Raw genomic sequence first — 27644 nt, 5'->3', positions numbered from 1 at the left:
GCAATTCACTGTAGCAAAGTCAATTTCACTGTAGCAAATAGTGATTTTCGAAAACACTGTAGCATTTTGAGTAATGTGGCAATTTGAAAACACTGTAACAAATTAGTGTTTAACTGGTTCATCTTAAACGCTTTAGTTAACTTAACTAAATATCAATTGAATCAATAAACGAATGTTACTATCGTTTATTATATATATGTATATATCTTTTTAATATACATAAATCAGTTTTTAAATACACATTGGAAGTTATTTATAAATAAATTTTAATAATAAATATTTCAACTTATCATATACATTCGAATAGATATTTAAACCAATAAGTTTAATGTACGGTATCAAACAATTAATACATTGTTACCTTTTCATGTTATAGTATATATGTATCTATTTACATATAATTGTTCGCGAATCGTCGAAAACAACCGAAGGGTATTTAAATATATAAAAGTAATTCAAAAATTTTGAGATTCAGTTTTACAGACTTTGCTTATCGTGTCGGAAATGTTAATCATACAAAGATTAAGTTTAAATTTAGTCGAAATTTCTGGGTCATCACATAGTGCAATTGGGGCTCTTATGTATCTTACAAATTATACAAGATCTGACATTTTTTTTGCAGTTAATTTGTTGACAAGGTTCAGCTCAGCCCCTACCAAAAGACATTGGAATGGGATCAAACAAATAGTTTGATACCTTCGGGGAACTACTGATTTATAATTATTTTATTCTAACAACTCGAAACAAGATTTGTTTGGTTATACAGATGCAGATTATTTATCTGATCTACATAAAGCTAAATCTCAAACTGGATATGTATTCCTAAATGGAGGCACCGCAATATCATGACGTTCTCAAAACAAACACTTGTTGCAACATCATCAAATCATGCCGAAGTGATTGCATTACATGAAGCTACTCGGGAATGATTTTAGTTAAGATCAATGATACAAATCATTATTGATTCTTGTGGACTAGAACACTATAAAAGCCCAACAACTATCTATGAAGATAATACAGCTTACATAGTACAAATGAAAGAAGAGTATCAAAAATGACAGAACAAAACATAAATGCTGACGAGGCGCTAAAGCTATAAACGGTCTTAACGGTCATAAGTTTGATGGAAAAGAATGGTATATTGGTAAGGCTCAGAAAAAGACTGAAAGGGAATAGGAATTGAAACAACAGTTTGAGCAAACCATGAAGGAGACTGTAGACAAATCACATGGGTCAAACTTGTACATAAAAGATTTAGATGATACAGTTTCAGATGAAAACCTCAGATTCTTCTCATATACTCAAGATCTCGTAAAAGACAACCAGATTAAAATGAGATACGTTCAATCAACAACTCTGCTGATCTTTATACCAAAGCACTGTCAATCGCTGTTTTCAAAACATACGTTCACAATATTGGCATGAGGCAAGTTCAAAAGATGTGACGACTCAGCGTTGTCTACTTGAGGGGGAGTCAACTCTATGCTGCACTCTTTTTCCCTTAGCTAAAGTTTTATCCCACTGGGTTTTCTTTAGCAAGGTTTTTAACGAGGCAGTATTAATTGCTCTTTAAAAAAAATTACCATCCAAGGGGGAGTGTTGTAAATTTAGTAGTTAAATATGGATGGTAATTAGTCAAATATGGATAGTAAAATTTGTACTATATATATGTGCATAATGTAAGTTACAAAAACACACATATACATTAAATACATCACACCTCTCTTCAACCTCTTTCTCTCCTATATCTTCTACAACACATCTCTCTTTTATTGGTTCTTTCAATTTGAATATATTGAACCAGGCCACTAAAGGTAGTTATAAGCCTACTGAAATATAACATTATTGATCTTTTGCATGAATAAAAAAATCTTATAGTTATTTAATAAGTGTCCTTAATTCTTGATATGATTTAAAGAGAATATTACATAAAATTTAGGTGGTTAACGATTAAAAGATTATTTCAATTCTTAATAGTTAAACACGTATTGTAGAATTATTTAACATCAGTTGTCATTGATAGATAAAAAATAAATGCACTAATGCTGAACGGTTTAACATTTAACGTTGAATCATTAAATTAAGCGGTAGTCAAACGCACCTTAACTATTATTTTAACGCCCGTATTTTTCTTATATAATAATCTTTCGTCATATATATTCGTACCTTCCGTTAACTAGCGTTCTTAACATTTCCGTTGTTGGATTATAACATCTCCCGTTTACTCTCGCGTATTTAAAATAATTCGTTTGGTTAATTCCCGCACCCGACTCCAAACTTGAGGGACTAATCTTGTCACATGGAAAAACTTGGTTAACTAGTCACCCACCACCACCACTCATTCATTCATCACCTCCTCATCTCATTACTTCCATCTTTTTCTCTCAAACCCCAACATCAAAGATTTATCATCTATTTCGGATCTAGGAAGCTCACAACAAATCCGACTACATATTTGTAATCCTTGCATCATCCTCTTCAATTTGGTACCAATTTCGTAGCTTGGGGGTAATCTTTTCAAAATTTATAATTTTCATAAATTAGACCTTTAGACTTGAAATGATGTTAGTTAGTGTATATGGCTCATTGTGATGTCGTGTATGTAATTTGTATGCTCGATCTTGTTATTTGGTGTAACTAGCATGAACACTTGAAATGGGTTAGTTTAATCTTTGATTTTGATTGATTAAATGTTGTTAGATGTTAAACCTTTTGTGTTAAATGTGTTACTAGCGTCATTAGCTTCGTTTTAGTATGTTGGATGACATGAAAACCTTACATTAACATGATTATTGATTTTGTGATTCTTGGTTAGGGTTTGATAGATTTTTAAAACGAACTTTTGATGCATTAAATGCTTCGCAATGTTGTTGGAAAGTGTTTAGTTGTATTGTATGCGTAATTACATACGAAACGGCATATTAGATATGTGTAGTAAGTTCCCGAATCATGAAATGCGTTTTACGAACTTGAAACTTGAATGATGAACTTTTAACGATCATTCGACGAGGATTTGGTCATTTAAAACGATGTGATTGTTTGATGATACGAGTTTAGTTGTATTCCTTGTCAAAATACCTTTCCAACGATGTAAGATACGTGTTTTAAGTGTTTACGGTTCGTTAATTGTGTTTGAATGAAATTGGGTTTGAGACTTAGACATTTGAAACGACCCAGGCACCAGCTCACGTTGAGTGTCGCGGAGCGGCCCTCCCCAGTCGTGGCGCGGCATTAGGCGTGTTTGGGGACTGATCAACTTTACATTTATACGAAAAATTCTAACTATGCTACGCACCTCCGATTAACATGAAACTTGGCCAACATGCTCATATATGATTATATAACTTAGAAAAATTTTCGGATAGCCGACCCGACCCCGTTGAATTTGACTTTGACTTTGACCAAGTTTGACTTTTAGTCAAACTTGACCAAACACTTATGTAATCATTTTAACGTGCTTTTATACTTATATCTTGCATGAAACTTGACAACGTGATTCACAGGCTATATACAATCGAGTCGTAACGAGCCATAGGACTAATTGAACACATTTCGACCGACCTTGTGTCGTAACCAGTAATTGATACGACTTATTTGTTTAGGTCAAGCCTAAGCAACTTTAATTGCACAACGTTTAATTACAAGTACTTTGGCATGCAACTACGGTGAGATCATAGTCCCACCTTTTCAACAACTTTTACTCTTTAAACTATGGGATGAGAAACATATACGTATCATACTTTTATGCTTTGAACACAAGTACGAAAACAAACATTCCACAGCGAGTTAGAACAAAAAGCCTCAATTCAATTATCATTAGTTACACTTGCAGGGTGTAAACGTGAACTTATGTTATGTGATCACATGGGCTTGACGAGCCCTCATTCGGACGGTTCGCTACCGTTAGCGGATGAAATATATTTTCGAGTATAGTGTATGTTCTAACACTATGTAACAGGGTACAAAACAGTTAAGTTTGATAATTGGGTGCTCGCGACCGTACTCTTGGAATGCAAACGATTTAGATAATCAACGTTATGGAAATACAAAATCTTGTGGTTCAAAAACAACGTTTACAAATACACCTATGCTTTCACCAACGTTTTTCGTTGACAGTTTTCTATATGTTTCTCAGGTTCATACTTGGCTACATGATACATGCTTCCGCACACTTTGATTACTTGCGTGGGGTCAAGCATACATGCATACGCTAGTGATAGCACCTTTGGATTCAACTTAAAGCATACATACTTACGCTATTTATAGCAAACCGTGATTTTCAACTTATATTATGTCGCAAGTCATTTCATTTATACTTTATAACTTTTGTAAACTTAAACTTATTGTCGAACCGTTTGACAACTTAAAACTTTGCAAGTCATATACGTTTCAAATAAATGCGACATAATTTTGGTCAAACGCGTCTCATTGAGGGACTATGACTACGTAACGGGACCTAAGTTAACTGCGCCGTCAATGACAATTTTGTCGGGTCGCTACAGTAGCAAAACACAATTATATTCTAACTCACAAAAATTACCCAATTACCGTTTAATACATGTGAAAAAACATAATTTCTTTATGTTGTAACTTTATTCATTTAATGTCATGTCCATTTTAGCCATTTTATTTATTCACTATAAATTAATTGATTATCTGATTATTGCGACATCAAACAACATAATTAAATTCAAACATTATTAATTTACAAATTATTTTTCAATAATCGATTATCTGATCATGATTATCAACGACATGCGTTCAATTATTTAAAACTTAAATATAAACGCCCTTTATTAAATACCGGTGTACTTTAGATACTACTCCGTATAAAATACTTTAAGATAGAACTAAAATAAAAGCACTAGGTACCTGACGTCGATTTCACTGTCGTGCAAATTGACGGGCTAAAACACTGCCCCGCCGTATCGTCGATTCCACCGTCTCCCTCCCATCTCCCATTGTCCTGACACCGCGGTGGGTTCTATTCTTCTCTTTAAATTATTCTGTTTCGTTATTGATCCATGTCATATTCGACTTTCTTTAAATTATTCTATTTCGTTATTGATCAATGATGTCTCTTTATTCTAGGATAAGGAAGAATTGTCTACATCTCACCTATGACCTATACATACCTCACACATGTGAGATTTAGTCTATTGTTGTTGTAGTATTGATCCATGTCTTTTAAAATAAAATAGACAAACTAGACTTCATTTAAATGATTTTGAAGGTGTCCATTTTCAAGTACACACATGAAAATGGACGCGGTCTAACTTTTAAGACGGCGCTACTCAAGAATAAACACTCGGTGAGGCCTCCTACAACCAGGGGCGAAAGTGTGTAGGGCAAGGGGGTGGCTGGCTCCAGTGGATTTTTTTTCAGTGTAAAAATTTTGGGTTTTTCGACTTTGACCTGGTGGATTTTTTTTTGCCTCAAAACCTACATATTTTGCCTCAAAACCTTCAAATTTTGCCAAAAATTCTCCAACTTTTACCCCAAAATCTTCAAATTTTGCCAAAAATTCTCCAACTTTTGCCCCAAAATCTTCAATTTTGTTCAAAAAAATTACCACTATTTAAAATTTTTTTTGCCCGGTAAAAAAAATTCTAGTTTAGCCACTGTGCAGGTGACGTGGTTGTTGTCTATCACCGGAACTGCACTACCAATTTCATAATCATCAGATTCCAAAAAATGAACTGTAGTAGAAAGCTAAATGGAACCCTAGTTTCATTACGAAGCAATTTTACGAGAAAAACACGATCATATTGCACTGGGGACGGATATGACAATGTTGAGAGCTCTAAAGTTCTAATCTTTGATCGCCATCTCAAACGCAAACAAGTTAAAACCTCAATCTCTCATTTTACTTATTAATTAATTACTTCTGCATTCTGTATGTATACACATGTATATCTATGCTCATATGCTGTCTATATGTGATACTTGAGTCAATTTCTCCCTAAATAAAATTAGAAGTTGATGAAGGTTTTGGTACAAATTAAACACCAACTATATTCTTGAATTTTTTGGCTGTTAATGTGATGTTTGAAGTAGATTTAGCTTCTTTATTGGAACAAATTTGACAGGATCCCCAAATTTATATTGCCAATTGAAAGTCCCCCTTTTTTTTTAAGTTCCAAAATTTGTTATGTATAATGCAGCAGGTTGTTTTCAAAACACAATGTATTACTGTTATGATGTAATGAGTTTGGATTTCGAAGCTCTTAGTAAAATAGCAACGGTTCAGGATTCCAAGTTATTTGGATAGTTTACTACAATTAATTTGGAATTAGTGTATGCATTTCCGGTTTGTGTCAAGTCAGTTTTGAGATTTAAGTATTTCAGAGAGAAACTTCAATTATTTGGTTCTTGATTCGACCTGGCGTTGCTACATTTGCGTTGTTTATCTCATTTCGGTTGTTCTGGATAATAGTTTCGGGTTGTAAAGTTATTCTCATTTCATGGCAGCGTGATCGGGCCGCATGGTTGATAAATCGGAAAGATTCGTTGGTCAATACTGTGGCAGATAACCTTCTTGATCGCTTAGAGGTTGCATGATTCCTTTAATTTATATGTCCCTATACGCCTGTATTTATAAAATAATCTTTACATGTTATTCACTTATCATTTTTCATTTTGTAGGATGTCAAGAAGACATTTCCTACTACGTTATGTTTGGGTGGTTCCTTGGAAGCAATTAGGCGTTCGTTACGTGGGCGTGGTGAGACTAAAAATAAACCTAGTTTGTGTTTGTTTTTCATTCATGCTTATATAAATGTGTTATTTTAAATTAATGTATTTGTAGTTATTGAATATTTAAATGTGATGCCATCTGTAAGATAATTTTCTGATATTTCAGGTGGCATAGAAAAACTAATTATGATGGATTCATCAGACGAGATGGTGAAGTTGTGTAAAGATGCTGAAAAAGATTTTGCTAGCGATAATATTGAAACTTCTTTTTTGGTTGGCGATGAAGAATTTCTACCTATAAAAGAAAAGTATGTCTGATTAACCTTTCATGGAATCATGTGCTCTGATTAATATATGACGTCTTACAATCTTTATGACTCAGATATCATAAGTCTTGGTTTTTAAGCTTTCATTAACTTGATTGTTATGTTATTTGTTGGTGTTAAGTTCTGTTGATTTAGTTTTAAGTTGCTTGAGCCTTCACTGGACTAATGATCTTCCTGGAGCAATGATACAGGTCAGTCTTCTCGAGGTGCTATGTTACTGTTATTGTGTTGAATTTGTCATATTTATTTATATATTATACTAGACTAGAGGTGGCAAAATTGGGTAACGGGACAGAATGTGTAAATTAGTCTCATATATGCATACAGAGGCTTAATAAGTTTGGAGAATCATATATTTCACAGAACATAATGATTACAAGATAATGCTGATTAACTGATGCATCATAAATGTTTACAGAGTAGGTTGGCATTGAAACCAGATGGCTTGTTTTTGGGGGCAATTTTTGGCGGAGAAACACTAAAGTTAGTTTTATATATTGTATATTTTATATATTGTATTTAAAAAATGAAAGTATATTTCGGGATGTTGTGTCTGATTGTAATCAGTTGTATGTAGAGAGTTGAGAATTGCTTGCACTATAGCACACATGGAGCGTGAGGGTGGTGTGAGTCCACGAATATCACCATTAGCACAAGTAATAATCTGTTCACATCTATTTTACTGCATTAATTTAATACAGCTTTAATACAATATCTGGTTGGGTTGAAATTCCCATTGTGCCATTGTGGTGGCTTTAGCTTACCGCTTTGTTAACTTACATAGGTGCGAGATGCGGGAAATCTGTTGACTAGGGCCGGTTTCACTCTTCCGGGGGTCGATGTTGATGAATATCAGGTTAGATATAATAGTGGTGAGCATTTTCTCTAAGATTCAACTTAATTTTTGTCATGAAAGTTGTAATGATCTTTTAAATTGAATCAAACATCATATTAGTTTGTAGTAACTCAATGTCATTTCGTTAATCCTTTTCATGTTTAGCTCTGGAGCTAATAGAACATTTGCGGGCAATGGGTGAAACTAATGCTCTTGTAAACAGAGTCAAAGTAAGACCATCCTTAAAATTGTCTCGTTTCTTCCCTATTTCGTATCCAATTTTATTAAAGTTTATCTCGTCTTTAAATTTGTTAACCTTTTGCTTGGATGGCTCTAGTTCTTGAAAAGGGACACAGCACTAGCCACAGCAGCTGTTTACGAGTCGATGTTTGCAGCAGAAGATGGCACCATCCCTGCAACTTTTCAGGTGATTCTTAATAAATCTTTGATACCATATACTATTAATACTGGCTTTACATTTTTTTTCGTTTCCTCTTTTAATGTATTTAGTATTTTGTTACGTGTTCTGGGCAGGTGATATACATGACTGGGTGGAAGGAACATGAGTCTCAGCAGAAGGCTAAACGACGTGGATCTGCTACTGTATCTTTCAAAGACATCCAGAAGGAATTTGGGGGTCAAACTTCATGAAAAACATCAGGTTCGTGTAACAATAAATGGGCGTTTTTATTGGTTCCAAAAATATCTGAAAACCATGTCCGACATCAAGAAACAGCGCCGTGATGTGAAACCATTAATACTGTTTGAAAAAGAAACCAACATAAAGGTTTGATTGTACAACAGTCAATAAGTGAGACAATATTGTTAGTTGAGTTTATTTTGTACCTCATGTCATCGTTTCAAGAAAGAAGTACGGAGTATGTAGTGTATTGATAGTAGAGTTTATGTTATCTCATTGTACCTTTTCATTTTGCCAATTTTAGATTAAGCTACTAATCACAATCCATTTTTTGGTAATTGTGATGTTTGAACGTCGAAGCATCAAAATTTTTAGATGTGATGTATGACAAAAAAATTTCATAAATGAAATCGATGTCTCACGATAAAAGGTTAACATACAAGAGTCTAAACCAAAATGTCACTTTACAGCAAACATGTAACACACAACTTAAATAGCAAAAGTTTGATTGTGTAGAGAGAAAGGTATCAGAAAAAGAAAAATAAAGCATCACTCAATCCCCATAATCTGTAAAAAAGAAAAGAAACATAACCTAAAGTAATCATTCTAATTTCGAATTCGGAATCTATTTATTTTTCTTCAACAAGACTACAAGAATTTGCAGCAAACAGAACAACACTTTTAATGATTGCCCAAAAAGATGAAATTTGTTTAAATAAGAAATTTGAATGCAATAGTATCTTTATTTTTATGTTTAACCCAAAGTCTAAAACATATATAAAGTCATGATACACCAAACCATCACAAGTTTCTGAAGCATCACTCTTCCTATATCACATAAAAACTACACCAATACTTCATACAAAATGGAGCAACTCTTCTTCACTACTAAATGGTTTTGTTTCTTCTTTATTTTTGCTAGTTTAGTGCTTACATCATCGGCCGACGACATTTCAAATTCACTTTGCGGAACTTGCACTCCCGTATGTTCATCTCCACCTTCTTCTACTACCATAACACCACCATCACCAACTACTGTCACCATTAAACCACCGCCATCTCCAACTACCATCATATATAAACCACCACCAACGTATTCACCAAATGTTCCATCCAAGCCACCAAAGTCTCCAACGACTCCAGTCCACAAAGCTCCACCACCACCACGCTTTTACTATTTTGATTCACCAACGTTTCCTACAACTCCACCGCTAGAAAACACATTTCCACCACCAAGTTATGTCTCATCGGGTGGTAACAATGGGCGTCCACCATCTCCAAGATTCATGTACTTCCCATCAAATCCTGCGGCTGGTTCAGGTGGTGGCGGCGGAGGTGGTTTGGGACAAAATAGTTTCCCAGATCCGTATCCATATTACATGTATGATTCAAATGCAGCTAGTTGTCTTTCAATAAGTTATTTGTGGGTTGTAACGTTGTTAGTATATGTTCTATGTTACACATTTTTCTAGTGATTGAGTGATAATCATGTATAATCATGATAATCATATTATGGTTTCTAGAAACAAGCGTGATAGAAGAGAGTCCTTACTTTGTTCGATAATTAACAAGATCATATCTTTTGTAAGAGATTCTTCGTTATGTTAGTTTAACATTTTAAGTTTAAGTGACAAAAGAATGAATGAATGATGATAAATTACAAAATCCATTCATGAATATAGTTTCGAAATGATTGCAACAACTTACAAATTCGCAATTGTTGAAATTGCTCAATAACAAATTTAAGCAATTTACTTATTTACAAGTTCTTAGACATATGATATATATATTATTTAAAAAGAATGATGCACTATTTACTGAGTTGAACTTGACGATAATCAAGATTTTATACCTTTATAGTATTGACTATCTTTTTCAGTATGACTATCTTTTTCAGTATGTCTGGATTAACCAATGCAATCTCTACTGATCATTTATCCGCACCACTTGCAAAAACCGGCAAAATATGTTTATGTATATGATTGAATATGTGCATTCCTGTTTGCGATCTATCTGTCAAATGACTTAACTAGTGACGCACATCTCAGTTGGTAATGAGTGAGACATCTTATTATAAAAATATAAAAAGTAGAAGGTTATGGATTCAAACCTTAATACCACCATAGTTACAACCACTCACTAATCAGTTATAACCCCCACGTTATGAAATTGACATCCGATAGTGAGTTTTTTTTTCCTGCTTAAAAACGGAACTTATATAAAACAAGAGACTTCAACAAAATTGAAGCTCCAAGCAAACGTACAACCAAAACGAAAACCGAGCTTAAAACAAGAGAATCTAACAAAATAAGCTCGAACCAAACATGGATATCTAGCCACTAAAGCAAAAACATAAGAAAAATAAACCCAATAAAGAACAACGATAAGAACGACAAAAAAAGATGGTGACCAATTGAACGAATGACGAGCGATTAGCTACCAACGACAACTAGTTGATATGCTCCCAGTCACACAATAAATAAAAGACGGGACAAGGGACTCATACGGAATAACATAAACCTGAGGGACTATACAGGCCAATGCTTCAAATTAAAAACATCACCATAGACTGTAAAAAGGACACAGATCTCTGTGTATCTGATTTGAATCGTAAAACAAGCTAACAGGGTCCGATTTAACAAAAATGGATACCGGAAGTCCAATCGCCGACGAATCATCAGCGACAATGGCGGAACTGTTACCGTTAGCTTCCGTTTCTCAACAACCGTACGTATCCGAACTACTTTCATTCACTCTCGATCGATTACACAAGGAACCGGAGCTTCTACGGGTCGATGCCGAACGAATTCGGAGACAGATGCAGGAAGTTGCGGTTAATAACTACCGCGCGTTTATTTCTGCGGCCGATGCTTTGGTTTCGATTCGTCATGAAGTCTCGTCAATTGATAAACACCTCGAATCTATGGTAATTTGCTCTATATAAATTAATCTTAATCAGCATTCAGGAGTATTTTTTATACGAAATTGAAATTGAAATTGTTATTAACTCTGCTTAAGTACTTTATATGTTGTTAGAGTTAAATTGGGCAATCAATCATAGATTCTTTTTTGTGCAGATTGCAGAGGTCCCAAAGCTAACATCAGGCTGCGCTGAGTTCATTGATTCTGCAGAAAAGATTTTGGAGAAGCAAAAGATGAACCAAACATTGCTTGCAAATCATAGTACTTTGCTGGATTTACTTGAAATTCCTCAGCTTATGGACACGTATGTTATGCTAAGATTTGAACTAGCTGGTACTGTTTATAAGGCCTAAAACTGTAATTGAATGAGCCAAGTATATGAATACCTGTTTATAGTGTATGGTATACGTATGAAATGCATGAGCTTTACATGAATCACATTCAGATCAGATGGAACTAGCAGAATAGTAACATGAAAGTTGAAATGTTTGTGCTTTTCGTCTTGTATATAGTATTGGGGCTGTTACTTTGTTAGTTTGAATTATCCCTAGGCCTAGCAGTATCCAAGTAATATATAATCTGACAAAGGGTAATGGGTGTGTAATGATCAGGTGGGTGCGTTTCGACATCGTGTTCACACCCCCCGTCAGCGACTCCTAACCGCCGTTTTAAAAAAGTGTAATGATACATAAGCCTAAATTAGTAACCTAAGTATTCCTAATCCATTTGATTACACTCATGGTTACATAGTTTTTCTCTTTTCATACCCTTTCTTGATTTACATGCCACCATCATATTTTCTTGTTGCTTTTTAGGCATATCAATTATGCTTACCAATCATTTCTATTATTCAATGTTTATAATAAGGACCTTACCACTTTTCATGATATCAATGTTTATAATTATCTTGAAGGATAGATTAGTCGTTAATGTTTCTATTATTGTAGCAATGAGAATAGTCACTTAAACCATCAGATTGATTCTTATGAGCCATCTTTTCTCATTTACAACCAATTGTGTATGGTATCCTAGACTTGCTCAGAATCATAAAACCGTAAGTTTCTGCAGGTGTGTGAGGAATGGAAATTATGATGAAGCTCTAGACTTGGAAGCATATGTTAGCAAACTGTCAACCATGCATCCAAGGTAACTATATCGTCATCTTCGTAGCTGTCACCTTCATATCAGTGGTATAACGGCTTGTGAACTTATCATTTCTATTTCTCTATGTCTGTTATGTGTTCATGAAGAATACCAGTCATTCAAGCACTAGCTACTGAAGTTCGGCAGACAACCCAGTCTTTGCTTTTACAGCTTCTCCAAAAGCTAAGAACAAATATCCAGGCAAGTTTGTGGTAACCCAACAAACACTTTCTATTTTGATTGATTTTAACATTTGAAAGTAGATTATGATATTGGTGGTAATAATAATGATATTAATGTATAATTCCTCTAGTAATAAATAACCAAGTTGTGTTCTCATGTTAGTTCATGCTTCCTTCATGAATTTCAAGCCTTATTGTGTTATAGAGTTTCTGAAAGGCCTCTATATTGCAGTTACCAGAATGTCTTCGTATTATCGGATATCTACGACGGATAGGAGTATACAGTGAGTATGAGATGCGCTTACAGGTATGCGTACTTCATTTATTGTATATAACTAAATATTCACTCAATTCAGAGGTCTACATGGTGTCACTTTGATATAATCTATTTCAACATGCCTAACTCATCTACCTGCTTTGACAACTACTTGATGAGACAGTTCCTAAGGTGCAGAGAGTCGTGGTTATCTGGGATTCTTGATGACTTAGACCAGAAAAATGCTTATGACTACCTTAAAGGGACGATAAACTGTCTTAGGTCGCATCTTTTTGATGTTGTTAACCAATATCGTGCCATATTCGCCGATGATACATCTGGAAGTGAAGAGAATTATGATGGCGGACTTCTCTTCAGCTGGGCCATGCATCAGATTGCCTCTCACCTTAAAACTCTCAAAATCATGCTCCCAAAGATAACTGAAGGCGGTTCTTTGTCCAATATATTGGACCAGTGCATGGTAAGTTTTAGACATCAGTTTTTATCTTTACTTCCTTAGAAATGCCTTCACACTGTCGCTGTTTGCTCTTTAGTTTTTGTTTATATTTCAGTGACTTAAGAAAGCAATTTCAATTCTAAATCTTAGGGATTGGTAATCCCATTTCTCCTTATATGGTAAACAATCTTATTTTATTTTCATACACGAAATCGATGTCTAAGGAAGTTAACTTTCTATAGTTCAATACCACATATCATGTTCTTTACATTGGATTGTAGTGCTTTTTGAAGTAATCTGAATGTTACTGATGACTAATCTTAGTGGTACACTCATATACGTTAACGAGAAGTTAACATGTATGCCATTTACGTGCCCCTGCTAATGATTCTTTGTCCCATCTATTATTTTTCAGATACATGCTTGAAATATCAGTTGGAGATAGATCATATATGCGATTTAACTTTTAAAGTGTGTATTTTTCTGTTATTTTTTGGCTTAAATATAATATTGATCTACTATGTTCTTCACAGTATTGTGCCATGGGGCTTGGCTGGGTTGGATTGGATTTTCGGGGCTTGCTTCCACCTCTATTTGAAGAGTAAGTTACAGTTAACCCTTTTCTTTTCCATATTCATTTCTGCTCATGGATCATAAAGTGCACATCTTTAACTTTTGTCACTTTGGCAGGGCTGTCTTAAACTTATTTTCAAAAAATATGAGTACAGCGGTGGAGAATTTCCAGGTACATTTGCATCTTTTCGTTCTTTATTTGGCCTTTCTTTCTTTATGTTCATTGGCATGATGTAACATCTGTTCAAACACTGCATAGCAATATATGCTGCGAGTCTTCAATGCATCATCATGTTTAAAATTTATTCTATTGGTTACAGTTGGTTTTGGATTCTCATCGATGGGTCCCATTACCAGCAGTCGGCTTCTCATCCAATAGCTATGGTGAAGAAAGTCAGGACGATGTCACTCCACCTCCAAATTTAATGGAGCATCCACCTCTTGCTGTTTTTGTCAATGGTAAGTGTAGTAATAGTTTACCATATTAAAGGTTTTGTTACGGGTCCTTCTATAATTATATTGTCATCCTTAATGTACTTTTCCGGTGACTTGTGGTATCAGGTGTGTCTGCTGCAATGAACGAGTTACGCCCATGTGCTCCAATAAGTTTGAAACATATCCTTGCGCAAGAATTAGTGAAAGGGCTTCGCACGGTTTCTGATTCGCTACTGAGGTACAATACCACCAGGGTGCTTCGGGAGAATGAATCCGTCCTTTTCCTGTCTCTGTGCCGATCATTTATTGAGGTAAATAACTACAAAACTAGAGGAGGCAAAATGGGTGGGTTCGATAACGGGTAAATTTTGTACAAGTGGGTCTAAATTGCTGCTTCTAGTTCTACTTCCACAGTATTCAGAATTTTCTTAAGACTTTTATGACCTCAGAAGCTAAAGTGTATTTTTGTGTTTATGGGAAAATATGATTTAGGTTGCTTATCCACATTGTGCTACATGCTTTGGACGTTGTTACCCTGGAGGATCTTCCCTAATCACAGATGGAAATTACTTGTTTGAGGGGCTCACTCGTCTTTTGGCTACATCTTCAGCTAGACAATTACCAAAGAGGGTTCAAAATACCGAGACAAAGAATGCAACAGAGAATGGTAATACATCCACAGTTGAAAATGGTTCAGTGACGGATGTCAAAGAAACAGAAAGTAGTAATGCTGTTGAGGAAGATAACCTGGACAACACGAATTCTGCAACCCATGAAAAAGAAAACGAAGAATAAATCCTAGATACCCTTTATATTTTATAGTTTGTATTATAAACAAAAATCGCAGTCATAACAAATGTTACATTATTGTTTTTCATGGTTAGTCTCTCTTTGTGTTAGTGTTTCGTTCTCGAAATCAAGGTATTTTTTTGGTTGAGGGGTAATATAATCTAATCTATGATAAAAACGTATTCGGAACTGGAATTGTCTCATGTTCTGCATTCTAGTCGGTATTTTAATGTATTGTACTATACTATACAACATTATTAAGCATATTTGATTGTGTATGGCTAAAGGTTAGTTGTGTATGGATCCTCTCCTTTTGTGAGACTGTAAGATCATTTAGTGGTAAGCAAGAAATCAATTAACCTTAGAAACTGTACCAAATAAACTAAAAATTCACCGAAATAAACAAAAATACTCTCCTTTTGTGTGATTTGTGTGAACGTAAGATCATTTGGTGGTAAGCAAGAAATCAAATTAACCTCCAAAACTGTTCCAAATATACTAATAAGTTCACCTAAGTAATCAAAAATATATAAGTTATATAAATTAAGCGATTGAACTTTTCTTAAATTATACGTACTTTTGATTTTGTTTGGCACTAAATAACGGATTAGGATTCTCTCAATTTATTACATAACTTGATAGGTCATGTTATGATTTTTGTGAAATAAAATGTAGGGAACAATTGTTTTAGTTTTTAATTTATTTAATTTTTGTATTTCATCAAGTTCACAACAATCACAAACTTGATCAATCAAGTTAAAATATAACTTCAGAGAATCTCAATTCCGAAATAATAAGTTCAACCGGATGCAACAAATCTTTAAATAGACAAAAGATAAAATAATACGAATGGTTCCTGAGCTTTATATTAGAAATCATCGGTGGTCTCCGTGCCTTTTTCCGTATGGTCCTTGTGGATATGCACCATGGGGACTATAAGTGATTCAAAATGCAAACCACATGAACCATCCATGATGAAAAAAAAGTATAATGATCATCGGTGATTTCTGATATAAACCTTGAACCCTTATTAAACATCATTTAAAAGTATAAGGGCGCAAAGTGTAAAACATAGTTTAATTAATTAAAACCTAATCTTTCTAAAACCCTCAAATCTCAAAAATGATTTTATAATCTACAAATACCTTGAACCCTTATTAAACATCATTTAAAAGTATAAGGGCGCAAAGTGTAAAACATAGTTTAATTAATTAAAACCTAATCTTTCTAAAACCCTCAAATCTCAAAAACCAGATTCTACTTTGAGCATCCTAACAACGTAAGTTCTCTTAAATTAAGTTTTCTTTTCCTTGTTATTTCATTCGATTTCGGTGTATCTACTATCTGTTTCCGTTTCACATGACACAGTTTTCTCAAATTCCATTGATTTTGTTTATTCTACAATTGATCGATTTTATTCATTCTTGATGCATAATGAAATATGCACTGTGATAAGAAAAAGTTTCTTTTTATTGTTATGCTGCCATTTTTGTGATGAATCCCTTTTTTTTGTTTTTGTATAATCTCATGAACCTAAATTTCATTATGAACTTTGAATTTGTTAACAGTACAGTACTTTGTGAATGGCTTCTGATGCCTCCAATAGCATTGAAACAAAACTGAAGATACAAATATATGCTACACCAAATAATGAAGTAACGCCTTTCTGGAAAGGTACACGTTCATATGCATATATGATTATACATTTTGGTTACCAAAATTAATTCAATTCTCGATTTTGAAATGTTTTTTTTTTTTTTTTTGCAGCTAAATATGAAAAGGATGCTAAGAAATATTGGGATGTATTTTACAAACGTCATCAAGATCGCGTTAGTTTTGCTTTTTCCTTCATTTAACATGTACATTGCTATGACTCCTTTTCGTTTATGATGATTATTATTGTTGATGTGATATTTGTGTGAACCCAAAATTTTCAGTTCTTCAAGGATCGACATTACTTGGATAAAGAATGGGGCGACTATTTTTCTGTGAGTCTATAAAGTATTTACTTTCAACTCTTATATTAAGGGTGCATCTATTTTAACAGTCTGAAACATCTATTTTATTTTCAGGAAGGAGAAGAAAAAGTCATACTAGAGGTGAATATTAGATTATGTTTTTAATACATATTATGTTAAATGCAAATGCTATAGAAGTAAATTTAACTAAAAATTGTTTGGAATAATGTTTACCTACTTTGATTCGTAGGTTGGATGTGGAGCAGGAAACACCATCTTTCCTTTAGTTGCCACGTACCCTGGTATATTTATCCATGCGTGCGACTTCTCGCCTCGTGCAGTTGACTTGGTCAAGGTTGTCTGTTCTTTAAGATTTTTAAGGATTTATATGTTGCATATATATGAATTGTGCTATTGATGTGTTTGTTGGCTTTTATTTGCTAAAGGCACATAAAGACTTTGAAGAATCAAAGATAAATGCATTTGCATGTGATTTAACTAGTGATGAACTGGTCAACCATGTACCACCGTCTTCTGTTGACATTGTAACGATGGTATTGCGTTTAAACTTTTTAGAACCTTTTGTTTCTGGGGTCAAGGTTATGTTTGACTAACTTGTTAAGCAGATATTTGTCTTATCTGCAGTATCGCCTGAAAAAATGCCTCGTGTACTGCAAAACATCAAAAAGATTTTGAAAGTAAGAAATGTTCATGCTTTTTGTATAATGATTTACAATATTGAGAATTTAATTACACTAAAGCTACAAACTTTTCTCGTATGCAGCCAAACGGTTATGTGTTATTCCGTGACTATGCTACGGGAGATCTTGCGCAGGTTTGACTTTCACAGCTTTAAATTATCAAACTGTATTATTTTTGTTTTATATATATTTTACGTTTTTTGCAGGAAAGGCTTACGTGTAAGGATCAAAAGATCAGTGAGAATTTTTTTGTCAGAGGTGACGGAACAGTAAGTTCCAGGGACATGTTCTTTTTCCAAGTTCTAGCTTTTATTTATTTATTGTTATAATTCAGTAGGCTTATAACTACCTTTAGTGGTTTGATTCTTGATGTTATAATTCAGTAGGCTTATAACTACCTTTAGTGATTTGATTCTTGATTAAGAATACTAATAATGAAGTGTAAGAACAAAGATGATAATGGAGAGAAAGAAAGAAACACTTTGTAAGTGTGAGAAATGGTGCAAGTTTAATGCTTGCATTCATGGCTATTTATAGCAAAAATATCACAAGTTTAGGTAATACAATAATATTACTTTTGTGTATCAATAATTGACTATCCATTTATATATATATATTTATATATTATAACACTCCCCCTTGGATAGCAATTTTGTTTGTTGAAGATCAACTGTAAGTTACTGCCTCGTTAAAAACCTTGCTAAAGAAAACCCAGTGGGAAAAACTTTAGCTAAGGGAAAAAGAGTGCAGCATGGAGTTGACTCCCCCTCAAGTAGACATCGCTTCGGTTGTTACATCTTTTGAACATGTCTCATGCCAATGTTATGAACGTGTGTTCTGAAAATAGCAGTTGGAAGTGCTTTCGTGAAAAGATCAGCAGAGTTTTTGCTGGTTTGAACATATCTCATTTCAATCTCGTTGTCCTTAATGAGATTTTGAGTGTATGAGAAGAATCTAGGAGGTATGTGTTTGGTTCGGTCACTTTTGATATACCCTTCTTTCATCTGTGCTATGCAAGCTGCATTATCTTCATAGATAATTGTTGGACTTTTATCGCGTTCTAGTCCACAAGAATTAGTAATGATTTGTGTCATTGATCTCAACCAAAAACATTCCCGAGTAGCTTCATGTAATGCAATCACTTCGGCATGATTTGATGATGTAGCAACAAGTGTTTGTTTTTGAGAACGCCATGATATTGCAGTACCTCCATTTAGGAATACATATTCAGTTTGAGATTTAGCTTTATGTGGATCAGATAAATAACCTGCATCAGCATAACCAACCAAATCTTGTTTTGATTCGTTAGAATAAAATAATCCTAAATCAGTAGTTCCTCGAAGGTATCGAAATATGTGTTTGATCCCATTCCAGTGTCTTTTGGCAGGAGCAGAGCTGAACCTTGCCAACAAATTAACTGCAAAAGAAATGTCAGGTCTTGTACAATTTGTAAGATACATAAGAGCTCCAATTGCACTAAGATATGGTACTTCTGGTCCAAGAATATCTTCATAATCTTCACATGGACGAAATGGATCAGTTTCAACATTGAGTGATCTAACAACCATAGGAGTACTTAATGGTTTTGCCTTGTCCATATTGAAACGTTTCAAAATCTTTTCAGTATATGTTGTTTGATGTACAAGTAAACCATTAGGCATATGCTCAATTTGTAAACCAAGGCAATACTTGGTTTTTCCGAGATCTTTCATTTCAAATTCTTTCTTTAGAAGTTGAATGACTTCATAGATCTCTTTATTTGTACCTATGATGTTAAGATCATCAACATAAACAGCTATGATCACACATCCGGATGTTGTTTTCTTAATGAAAACACAAGGGCAAGTAAGGTTATTTGTATACCCTTTGCTTATCAAGTAATCACTTAATCGGTTATACCACATACGTCCCGATTGTTTTAACCCATATAAAGATCTTTGTAATTTAATCGAATACATTTCTTTGGGTTTTGCATTTGATGCTTCTGGTACCTTAAATCCTTCAGGTATCTTCATATATATATCACTATCAAGTGATCCATATAGGTAAGCAGTCACAACATCCATGAGATGCATTTCTAAATTTTTAGAAACTGCCAGGCTGATTAAGTACCTAAAAGTAATTGCATCCATAACAGGGGAATAAGTTTCTTCATAATCAATTCCCGGTCTTTGAGAAAAACCTTGAGCTACAAGTCTAGCTTTATACCTTGTAACTTCATTTTTCTCATTTCTTTTTCGGACAAAAATCCATCTGTATCCTACAGGTTTCACATCTTTAGGAGTGAGAATGATGGATCCGAAAACTTTTCTTTTATTGAGTGATTCTAATTCAGCTCGTATTGCTTCTTTCCATTGAGCCCAATCATGTCTATTTTGACATTCAACCATAGATGTTGGTTCTGGATCATCATCATTATTCATGATATCATATGCAACATTAAATGAAAATTTCTCATCAAGATTTTTCATTTCATATCGGTTCCATAATATTTTTGAATATGCATAATTGATTGCAATTTCTGTATTGACATCATCAATCTCCTCTGCAGTAGGAGTACTGATTTGTGGTTCTTCTTGAACACTTTCTTTTACTTCATTATCAGCTGATTTTCTTTTTCGAGGATTTTTATCCTTTGAACCAATTGGTCTTCCACGTTTCTGACGTGGCAAAGATTCATGAGTGACGTTATTGCCAGCTTTTGGAATTTCAATTCGAGCTGGAGTATTTACTGCTGGTATATATGATTTTGTCACCGTTTTTGTATCTGTAAATGCATCAGGCAATTGATTTGCAAGTTCTTGTATATGCATTATCTTTTGAACTTCTGTCTCGCATTCTTTTGTGCGAGGATCAAGATACTTTAATTGAGGTTCACACCATGAAACATCATTTTCTTTATTTTTCATTTCTCCCCCTAATCTAGGGAACAATGTTTCATTAAAATGACAATCAGCAAAACGTGCTGTAAAAACGTCACCTGTCATAGGTTCAATATACCTTAATATTGAAGATGTTTCATATCCAACATATATTCCCAACCTCCTTTGAGGACCCATTTTTGTACGTTGTGGTGTCGCAATTGGAACATACACTGCACAACCAAATGTTCTAAGATGGGAAATATTTGGCTCTTGACCAAAAGCAAGTTGTAGGGGGGAATATTTATGACTTGCACTTGGTCTGATGCGAATCAATGCAGCAGCATGTAAAATTGCATGACCCCATATAGATACAGGGAGTTTTGTTCTCATTATCAATGGTCTAGCGATTAACTGTAAACGTTTAATCAATGACTCGGCTAAACCATTTTGTGTATGCACATGAGCAACAGAATGTTCAACAACAATTCCTATAGACATGCAATAGTCATTAAATGCTTGAGATGTAAATTCACCAGCATTATCAAGTCTCACCCTTTTAATGGTGTAATCAGGAAAATGAGCTCTCAATTTAATAATTTGGGCAAGAAATTTTGCAAATGCCACATTACGGCTTATAACAGACAAACATGAGACCATCTGCTAGATGCGTCTATTAGAACCATGAAATATCTAAATGGTCCACATGGTGGATGAATTGGTCCACATATATCACCTTGAATTCTTTCAAGAAACATTGGTGATTCTTTCTCAACCTTAAGTGGTGAGGGTCTAGTTATCAATTTTCCAAGAGAGCAAGATGTACATGGAACCATTGTATCATGATGGATTTTTCTATCCTTTAGTGGATGTCCATGCGTACATTCAATAATCCTTTTCATCATTGTTGATCCTGGATGGCCTAATCTGTTATGCCATAAACTGAATACACCAGGATCAATATATTTTTCGTTAACTACCATATGTATTTCTGGTACATTTATATGTGTATAATGTAATCCAGAACTAAGTCTTGGCAGTTTTTCAACCACATGACTCTTGTCAGTGATACTTAAATATTTCTCATTTTCTGTTGTCACTGACTGATAATCATACCCGTTAAGGTATATGTCGGAGAAACTCAATAAATTTCTGCTTGACTTGGGAGAAAATAAGGCATCATTTATTAAAAATTTTGTACCATTTGGTATTATGAAATTTGCCTTTCCTATCCCTTTTATCAAGTTAGCAGGTCCTGATATTGTATGTATAGTTCATTCCGTTGGTTTTAGATCAATAAAATATTTCTCGGATTTAAGTATAGTGTGTGTAGTTCCACTGTCTGCTATACAGAGATCTCCACCACTTGATTGATGTTGTATTCCAGCAAAATTCATATTGAACTTCATATATAAGAAATAAATAGTGAGTACATTAATATTACACAATATTTTAAACGCAAATAGATAGTACTGAAACATTTAGCAAACATAATGACAAAGACAGACGATATTAAATCGTTTATTTTTTGAAAGACACACAACTTAAACATTCAAGAAATCTTCATATAAATCAGATGGTTTCTCAGTGACTGTTGGATCGACGTTATCCACAAAGTTTACTTCCTTTTCTTTATCTTTCAGCGAATCCTGATACATCTTAACAAGATGTTTAGATGTTCGGCAAGTATTAGCCCAGTGGCCCATTCTACCACATCTGTAGCAAGATTCTTCAGAATTTTTAGAAGAATTTTCTTCAACATCTTGTTTAGTGGGCTTGTTTTGTGGTTGATATTTATATTTTCGTGGATTATTATTTCTTTGACCACCACGACCACGACCACGTCCTCGCCCATTACCATTACCATAAGGATGGTTTCTACCATAGTTATGGCTTTTGGCATGATGATGGTGATGGTTATTATAACCACGACCTTGCCCGCGTCCTTGTCCCTGTTTATAATTATTTGCAGTATTTGCTTCAGGGATTGCAAGTGTACCAGTAGGACGGGATTGCTGATTTTTCATTAATAGCTCATCATTTTGCTCTGCAACTAAGAGATATGAATTAAGTTCAGGATATGTTTTGAACTTTAGCATTCTCAAATTTCTTTGCACTGTGATGTTTGCAGCATTCATTGTGGAGAAAGTTTTCTCCATCATGTCTGCATCACTTATTTCATGTCCACAGAATTTAAGTTGTGAACATGTATTATACAGAGCTGAGCTATATTCATTTACTTTCTTAAAGTCTTGGAACCTTAATGTTCTCCATTGTTCCATAGCAGCTGGAAGTAAAATTTCTCTTTGATTATTGAATCTGCTTTTGAGACCTTCCCATAAAACATGGGGATCTTCTACAGTCACATAATTATTTTGTAAGCATTCATCAATATGTTGATGAATAAAGCAACATGCCGTTGCTTGTTCTTTTTCAGAACAAGTGTTGTTTTCATTTATGGCTTCAAGAATGCCCATTGATTTAAGATGCATTTTTATTTTTATAACCCATGGCATGTAGTTGTTTCCAGTTGATTCTAAAGGAGTAAATTTAAGCTTTTCCAGATTCGACATTTTCTATTAAAACAAACAACATGATAAATTATAGTCACTTTATATTCATAAGTATATAAACATTAAACATAAATTTAATATAACATAAATGATAAGTAGGTGATAGTGTCGACCATATGTAAGCAATCATTAATAAATGTTATATAACATAAATATAAATATTAGTAAACATAAATGATAATTAGGCGACAGTGTCGGCCATATAAATGTTAGATAATAGAAATATAAATGTTAGTAACATAAATGATAATTAGGCGACAGTGTCGGCCATATAAATGTTAGATAATTGAAATATAAATGTTAGTAACATAAATGATAATTAGACGACAGTGTCGACCATATATTATTCAGGTGGTATAACCGACCATATATCATTTAGGTGGCAGAGCCAACCATAATTAGTATTAAGATTATCGTGCTGATAACGTGTTATAATTCAGTAGGCTTATAACTACCTTTAGTGGTTTGATTCTTGATGTTATAATTCATTAGGCTTATAACTACCTTTAGTGATTTGATTCTTGATTAAGAATACTAATAATGAAGTGTAAGAACAAAGATGATAATGGAGAAAAAGAAAGAAACACTTTGTAAGTGTGAGAAATGGTGCAAGTTTAATGCTTGCATTCATGGCTATTTATAGCAAAAATATTACAAGTTTAGGTAATACAATAATATTACTTTTGTGTATCAATAATTGACTATCCATTTATATATATATATTTATATATTATAACATTTATTTGTTTGTTCTTATTACCGTTTTTTGTTACTTTTAATGTTTTAGCGTGCATTCTATTTCTCTGAGGAATTCTTGAAAAATTTGTTTCAAGAAAATGGGTTCATAACTAAAGAATGCGGCGTGTGTTGTAAGCAAGTTGAAAATCGTTCACGTGAGATAGTAATGAATCGGTAGGTAATCTTTATTTTAAAGGATTTTATGGTGGGTAGTTGGGTACATTACATATAATATAGCTGCACATGAGTATGTTGAATTTTGAGTTGCTACTGCTCTGAAAATGTAGGCGTTGGGTCCAAGCTGTCTTTCAGTTAGATGATGATAATGTTGAGATGCATAAAATGTCGAAGGAGCCTGAAAATGGATTTGATGTAGACATATCGGAAGGATTTGCATTTGAAATGTTTGGCATTTCTTCACCAAAGGATGAGGTCAGTATGTGTTTTGACTATTAAGTATTAACTATTAGCAATTTTATTGATATTTCAAAACATAAAGTTCCGATTCGTATGACGATAGCTTTTTTGTTAGTGTACGTTAAAGTGTGTTTTATACTTTGTTAATATTTACAAGTTCTTTAGTTATGTTTTAATAATATATAATCTGATAATTATCCCTTTTTCTTGATGATATATCATTAATAATAAGTTGGAGTTGAAAAGTCTAACACGAGCTAAAGAAGTCGCATATAAACAAAGCTAAAGAAGTCGCATATAAACAATCTTCCATTCTTTTTTAAAAAAGTCTGCGAAACATTCAGATACTTATAATTGAGCCGAACAATTTACGCAATACTCACATTACTAATTTACCAGCACGAATATTAGGCATGTTCAATATTTGGTTTCAAACTGATTAATCCAATGAATACCAAAAAACAAACAAACCGAATTTTAAGTCGGTTTTCCATTCGGTTTCGGTTTCGGTTCGATTTTCAAATTTAAATTCGGTTTATGTTTTACTTTCTCGAACTTGGTTCAATAGAAACCACCGAATTCAACTAATACTATATTAATTTAATAATATATATAGACGAAAAATCGATCTTAGAATCAAAAATCGAATTCAGAATCGATTGTGATGATTATATTGGCTAAATTATGATTTTTTTTGAACTTCTAAGTTTTAATCGAAACCGACCTGAATTCAAATTTGGTTTTCGGTTGGGTTGCGCGGTTTTAGTTTTGAGGTTGAATTCGGTTTTGGTTTCAGTTCCGGTTTTCAGTTTTGCCTCCAAAATTTTCAAACCTGAACAAACTGAACCGAATAAACTGAGGAAACCGAAAACCAAACCGATTTAGAATTACAATAGAGTGTTACGTTAGTTTTGGAGACTGTTTCTGCTTATTCATTAGTACATTCCAATAATTCATTGTGACAGATCACGGAGTTCAGGTTACGAGACTGGAACTTCAAGATCAAATTGCTTTCGAAAGAGTTTCAACACACCTGCAAATCAACAGGTTTAATGCTATGGGAATCAGCTCGACTCATGGCCTCTGTTATTGCTTCAAACCAAACTATCGTTTCAGGCAAAAACGTATTAGAGTTAGGATCCGGCTGTGCAGGAATCTGCTCAATGATCGCCACCAAAACCGCCCACCTCGTGGTCCCCACAGACGGAGACGAAAAAGCATTACAACTTCTTAACGAAAACGTAACTTCAAATCTTGAAGAATCTTTACGGTCAAAGTTACATGTCAAGAAATTATACTGGGGTAACAAAGAACATATAGAATCTGTTAAAAAACTAAGTGGCAATAAGGGTTTTGATGTCATAATCGGGACAGATGTAACTTATGTTGCTGAAGCAATTATGCCGTTATTTCAAACTGCAAGAGAGTTAATTTCAGTGGACGAAGGTGATGAACAGGGATCGAAACCTGCACTTATTTTATGCCATATTTTTCGTAGAGTTGATGAGGCGTCTATACTTTCGGCTGCATCTGGTTTTGGTTTTCAGTTGGTTGATAGATGGCCAAACGACACACTAACAGACAGCCCGTCTCGTAGTATCATCAACGATTGGTTTGCGAGTAGAGTTAAAGAAGATGAATATGAAAATGCTGCATTAAACATCATGTACTTTCATACAAAGTAGTGATCTTATTTACTTATTGTTGTTGTAGTCTATATGTTTCCCCTATAATATTTATTTTCCTCTAAAAAAGTTTGACAGAGATGATACAGTTTTCTGTTTAGATACATGGAAATTAAGAAGTGTGAACTTTTATTCTTTTCAAAATAGGTGGTTTAGTGACATTAATGACTAAATTAGTCTAACTTTATGTCACAATACTGTGTTGTAAACTTGTAATGATACTAGATTATATTATAAACTATTATAACTGTATTACTATAGAAGTTGCTGTTAATTAACTCGACTATTACTTATGGACGTTGAACCTTATCAAACTTAAGGAAGTAACTTAATATATAGTTCCAAATAAATAAATAAAAATGATAAATGATTTTATGGTGAGGGCAAGCAATATAACAGAATCTTTATAAATTTGAAGTTTAGCACTGGGGAAGCTACACGTCAATAATATTCATTCCAAAAAAGTGATACATGGAATGAGAATATAACAGAATCTTTATAAACTACAGTTTTTGGCTACCTTACAATCTAACACAAATGCTATATACAATCATTGCGAATATATGTACTCACTACCAGGGGCAGACCATAGAAGGGTCAATCGGGGTCGGCCGCCCCTGTCGACCCAATTTTTTCAGGGTATAACGTTTGATGTATTTATATGCTAAATGTCGACATTTTGACTCGGTTTCTTGTTTTTCCTAAATTTTTAACATTTTACACCTGTCGGAAAAAATTTCTGGGTCCGCTACTACTCACTATTACTTCAAGTGAGTGTTGAATCCACAACTTCTAGAAATGAAAAACATATCTTTTGAAGTATGACATATATACTACCAAGTTGTGAAAGGGGTAAAAGAATAATATCTTAAGATATACCCAAATTTCTGCTTTCAAGAAAGTCTATAAAAAGTATGCTAAATATCAGTTTCTTACTTGCTCTTGAAATTGCACAGTAATATAAAGGGTCCAACACAATGAAACAGTACCACCACAAACAAAAGTAGATGTGATAATACTTGAGCAAAATTATATTGTTAAAAACCTAAGATCAACTGCAAATCAACTAATTAAACGTCGCTGCGTGAACTTAATCTTAATTTAAAATCTAAATTGACAAGAAAAACATTCATATAAAACTAGCACAAGATCATACATAAACAACAAATGTGAAAAGATATGTGGCCGATTTAGTAGGAGAAAGCGACTGATGAGTTGAAGATTGGGTGAGAACATGACACAAAAGAATCCCATTATTCACTATATATATAGTAAGGCAATCAATGAGAAACCAAAAGAAGAAAAGGTTATATGCTTCGCAAGATGCTTTAATATACTTACTCACCATGATAAAGGATCTGCATTATTATTATTATAAATATAATTATAAATTATAATTCAAACTTATACTGAAGTATAATTCTTGCATAGTTAATACAAAGCTACACAGGCATATA

At 33.8% G+C, this 27644-nt stretch overlaps 3 protein-coding genes across 3 annotated transcripts; all 3 read left to right on the top strand.

Moving 5' to 3' along the window:
* The first annotated feature begins 5694 nt into the window (after positions 1-5694).
* LOC139843001 (putative methyltransferase At1g22800, mitochondrial) lies at positions 5695-8539 on the top strand. The gene is made up of 11 exons (XM_071833092.1): positions 5695-5844; positions 6472-6552; positions 6646-6724; positions 6863-7004; positions 7144-7213; positions 7441-7505; positions 7600-7678; positions 7807-7894; positions 8023-8087; positions 8195-8284; positions 8392-8539. The coding sequence occupies exons 1-11, from the start codon at positions 5695-5697 to the stop codon at positions 8506-8508; spliced, it is 1026 nt and encodes a 341-aa protein (XP_071689193.1). The 3' UTR covers positions 8509-8539.
* Positions 8540-11104: 2565 nt separating this feature from the next.
* Positions 11105-15473, top strand: LOC139904016 (conserved oligomeric Golgi complex subunit 8-like). The gene is made up of 11 exons (XM_071885950.1): positions 11105-11423; positions 11575-11723; positions 12488-12565; positions 12670-12763; positions 12977-13051; positions 13185-13481; positions 13991-14058; positions 14148-14202; positions 14351-14489; positions 14592-14776; positions 14958-15473. The coding sequence occupies exons 1-11, from the start codon at positions 11142-11144 to the stop codon at positions 15258-15260; spliced, it is 1725 nt and encodes a 574-aa protein (XP_071742051.1). The 5' UTR covers positions 11105-11141; the 3' UTR covers positions 15261-15473.
* Positions 15474-16504: 1031 nt separating this feature from the next.
* LOC139904015 (uncharacterized) lies at positions 16505-26341 on the top strand. Its single transcript, XM_071885949.1, has 13 exons — positions 16505-16533; positions 16828-16928; positions 17022-17083; positions 17192-17242; positions 17327-17353; positions 17463-17567; positions 17659-17766; positions 17839-17910; positions 17997-18047; positions 18120-18182; positions 24135-24259; positions 24373-24517; positions 25468-26341. The coding sequence occupies exons 2-13, from the start codon at positions 16838-16840 to the stop codon at positions 26185-26187; spliced, it is 1620 nt and encodes a 539-aa protein (XP_071742050.1). The 5' UTR covers positions 16505-16533; positions 16828-16837; the 3' UTR covers positions 26188-26341.
* Positions 26342-27644: the final 1303 nt, after the last annotated feature.

The sequence above is a fragment of the Rutidosis leptorrhynchoides genome, chromosome 4 (genome assembly GCF_046630445.1).
Source record: "Rutidosis leptorrhynchoides isolate AG116_Rl617_1_P2 chromosome 4, CSIRO_AGI_Rlap_v1, whole genome shotgun sequence".
In the NCBI taxonomy this organism is placed as follows: Eukaryota; Viridiplantae; Streptophyta; class Magnoliopsida; order Asterales; family Asteraceae; genus Rutidosis; species Rutidosis leptorrhynchoides.
This window is presented reverse-complemented; position numbering and strand designations above follow the sequence as displayed.

Bases quoted from the DNA above. Each gene is read 5' to 3' on its own strand.
- LOC139843001 (XM_071833092.1), top strand. From the start codon at position 5,695: ATGAACTGTAGTAGAAAGCTAAATGGAACCCTAGTTTCATTACGAAGC. The intron at 5,845-6,471 runs GTTAAAACCTCA...ATTTCATGGCAG, and splicing joins GCCATCTCAAACGCAAACAA to CGTGATCGGGCCGCATGGTT. The intron at 6,725-6,862 runs GTGAGACTAAAA...CTGATATTTCAG, and splicing joins GCGTTCGTTACGTGGGCGTG to GTGGCATAGAAAAACTAATT.
- LOC139904016 (XM_071885950.1), top strand. From the start codon at position 11,142: ATGGATACCGGAAGTCCAATCGCCGACGAATCATCAGCGACAATGGCG. The intron at 11,724-12,487 runs GTATGTTATGCT...AAGTTTCTGCAG, and splicing joins ATTCCTCAGCTTATGGACAC to GTGTGTGAGGAATGGAAATT. The intron at 14,490-14,591 runs GTAAGTGTAGTA...TTGTGGTATCAG, and splicing joins TCTTGCTGTTTTTGTCAATG to GTGTGTCTGCTGCAATGAAC.
- LOC139904015 (XM_071885949.1), top strand. From the start codon at position 16,838: ATGGCTTCTGATGCCTCCAATAGCATTGAAACAAAACTGAAGATACAA. The intron at 17,084-17,191 runs GTTAGTTTTGCT...CAAAATTTTCAG, and splicing joins ACAAACGTCATCAAGATCGC to TTCTTCAAGGATCGACATTA. The intron at 24,518-25,467 runs GTCAGTATGTGT...TCATTGTGACAG, and splicing joins TTTCTTCACCAAAGGATGAG to ATCACGGAGTTCAGGTTACG.